Raw genomic sequence first — 2500 nt, forward strand, 5'->3', positions numbered from 1 at the left:
GTGTGTGTGTGTGTGTGTGTGTGTGTGTTGTGTGCGTGTGTGGTGTGCGTGTGTGGTGTGCGTGTGTGGTGTGTGTGTGTGTGTGTGTGTGTGTGTGTGTGTGTGTCAGGAATCAAATGGCTTAAAGGCCTTCAGGGCTGTGAGTCAAATGTGATGATTAACTTCAATTAAAATAAAGACAATGGCATGTTGTCTCTGTCAAAAACAAAGAGTCTGCGTTAGCCATTACGCCAGCTGGGAAACCAACCTTGGATCAAAAAGATTTCAACAATCTGAGTAAAATAGGTACAGCAGCACAGTTTCCCATTTTCCACATCTCCTGCCGTTCTCTCTCTCTCTCTCGTGCGCACGTGCACTCTTTCCATCTCCAGTTTCATTGTGATCTCTGTAGCGGGTTCATTCAAGCAGTGATAATATCAAAGCCAGAGGAACAAAACAAAACAAAACAAACTTTAAAAAAAAATAATAATAAAACACTTCCTCTGCATAAAACAGCACGGCAAAATCATGCACATTAAAAAAAAGATACAAAGAAAGAGAGAAGGAGAGAGAGAGAGAGAGAGAGACTCAAAGTTCCATTCAGCTGTCTGCAATTACTGCTCAGGAGGAGCAATTAATTGATTAAAAGAACCCAAACACTACAAGACCAATTTGAGCGTTATTAGAAAAACGGTCCGGGCTCCGCTCGGCAATGCTTCCGCCTCCTGTTTCCCCCCGCCGGCGTTCCGCAACTCGTGGAACGTGGAAACTCGATCTGAGGTATAGCAAAAGGAAAGAGAGGGTGGACGAGTTCCAGGAGATTTTAAACTCTGAAGGCCGAGCGAGTGGCAGGGTTACTGCACTTATCTTCCTTCTCAATTGCAGCCATAACCGGTGAAGGGAACATAATACAGAAAAATTGAGATGACAACCAGTTACCTATGCCTCAGTCTTATACCTTCAGCTAATGAATATTGAGCCAGATGACATTCTGTAGTTCCTTTGACTACTCCCAAGATGAGCACTTAGTGAACAAATCCCAAAAAAGGTGGATCTCAGTCAAGACTAAACAGGCTGGCTTTTGATTGGTTCCTGGATCAAATGGGAACATCACTGGTCACTTGCTCTGCAATGAGGGGGAAAAAACCCTGCAGCCTCCTCCACCAAGCCTGGGGTGCATTTCTCAAAACCATAGTTGCTAACTATGTTAGTTACTTTGCTGTTTACAATGCAATTTCCCGTTGACAACTACCCAAGTTGTTAACAACTGGCCATCAACTACGCTGTCGAGAAACGTGTTTTGGGCAACCGAACAACAAAAACTCAGAGCAGGGCTCTGGAGTGGACCAGAGTGAATTAATTACGGCCGCGAGGCGAGGGCCGTCCTCACTCCAGAAAAGCCACAGAAACACAGCAGGCCTTGGGTTGCTTGCTTGGTTGCTTGCTTGCTTGCTCTGACGGCTGGAAGAAAAGCAAAGCCCTGTTTGGTGGTGACAGGAATGTGCCTTTGTAATGCGCCCAACTGGTCGGACGGGGACAATTGAATTTGTTCGGAGAATTTGACTCGAGATGTTTTGTCTATTGAACCGCTGGCACATTTTTTTATGGCGGGAGAAAATGCCACAGCGCAGTACTGCAGTCTGTCTGTGCCTTCGTTTGTGCGTGTGAACGTGTGTGTGTGTGTGTGTGTGTGTGTGTGTGTGTGTGTGTGTGTGTGTGTGTGTGTGTGTGTGTGTGTGTGTGTGTGTGTGTGTGTGTGTGTGTGTGTGTGTGTTGCGTGTGTGTGCGTGGGTACATGTGTGCATGCCCATGCGTTAACTGCTTGTGTGTGTGGGTGTGTATGTTGTGTCTGGTTCTGCAAATGTGGTTGTATCTGAGAAAAACTGTAGTTTGTAGATTAAGGACAGATTGTAGAGACTACTGTGAGCTGGTGGGCACTCATCTATCGTATGGACATCAATCTTGTGTTTTTAAGTGTTTATTTCTGTTTGTTAGGCTACATTGAAATCACCAGGGAAAGAAACTGACGGTAAACAACCGACCAACTCTTACTATAAAAAGCATTCAGGGGAAACGGCTAAATACTCAAATGCCTCAAGGTGTGTGATTCTGTGTGTGTGTGTGTGTGTGTGTGTGTGTGTGTGCGTGTGCGTGTGCGTGTGCGTGTGTGTGTGTTTGTGTGTGTGTGTGTGTGTGTGTGTGTGTGTGTGTGTGTGTGTGTGTGTGCGTATGCATAAGTGTGTGCGTGCATCCACATCCTCACCTTAAACATGACGGAGGCTTTGGTGCAGTAGAGTCCGATGGACACCACGGGTTCTTTGGGGGTGTGCTGTGTGGGTCCACCACTGGGGCTGCCTCCTCCCTCCTCGTCCTCCGCGTAGAAGCCCCCCTCTTCATCCTCCACGCTGACGATGGCCGGCACAAAGGACCAGGCCCACGACACCCAGCCCTGATCATCGTCATCCGACCCGGGGGACATGTACTGATCTGGGCTAGGGTACTGACCCATCATGGCCTGGGG

At 47.5% G+C, this 2500-nt stretch overlaps 1 protein-coding gene across 1 annotated transcript in view; it reads right to left on the reverse strand.

The window, feature by feature from the left end:
* Positions 1–2500, reverse strand: part of LOC134449561 (intermembrane lipid transfer protein VPS13B-like) — a 646790-nt gene that overhangs the window by 544321 nt on the left and 99969 nt on the right. Inside the window, exon 8 of the mRNA XM_063199569.1 lies at positions 2243–2500. This exon is cut by the window's right edge and continues 20 nt beyond it. Coding sequence (XP_063055639.1) covers positions 2243–2500 — 258 coding nt within the window. The remainder of the gene's footprint in view (positions 1–2242) is intronic.

The sequence above is a fragment of the Engraulis encrasicolus genome, chromosome 5, assembly GCF_034702125.1.
Source record: "Engraulis encrasicolus isolate BLACKSEA-1 chromosome 5, IST_EnEncr_1.0, whole genome shotgun sequence".
Classification (NCBI taxonomy): Eukaryota; Metazoa; Chordata; class Actinopteri; order Clupeiformes; family Engraulidae; genus Engraulis; species Engraulis encrasicolus.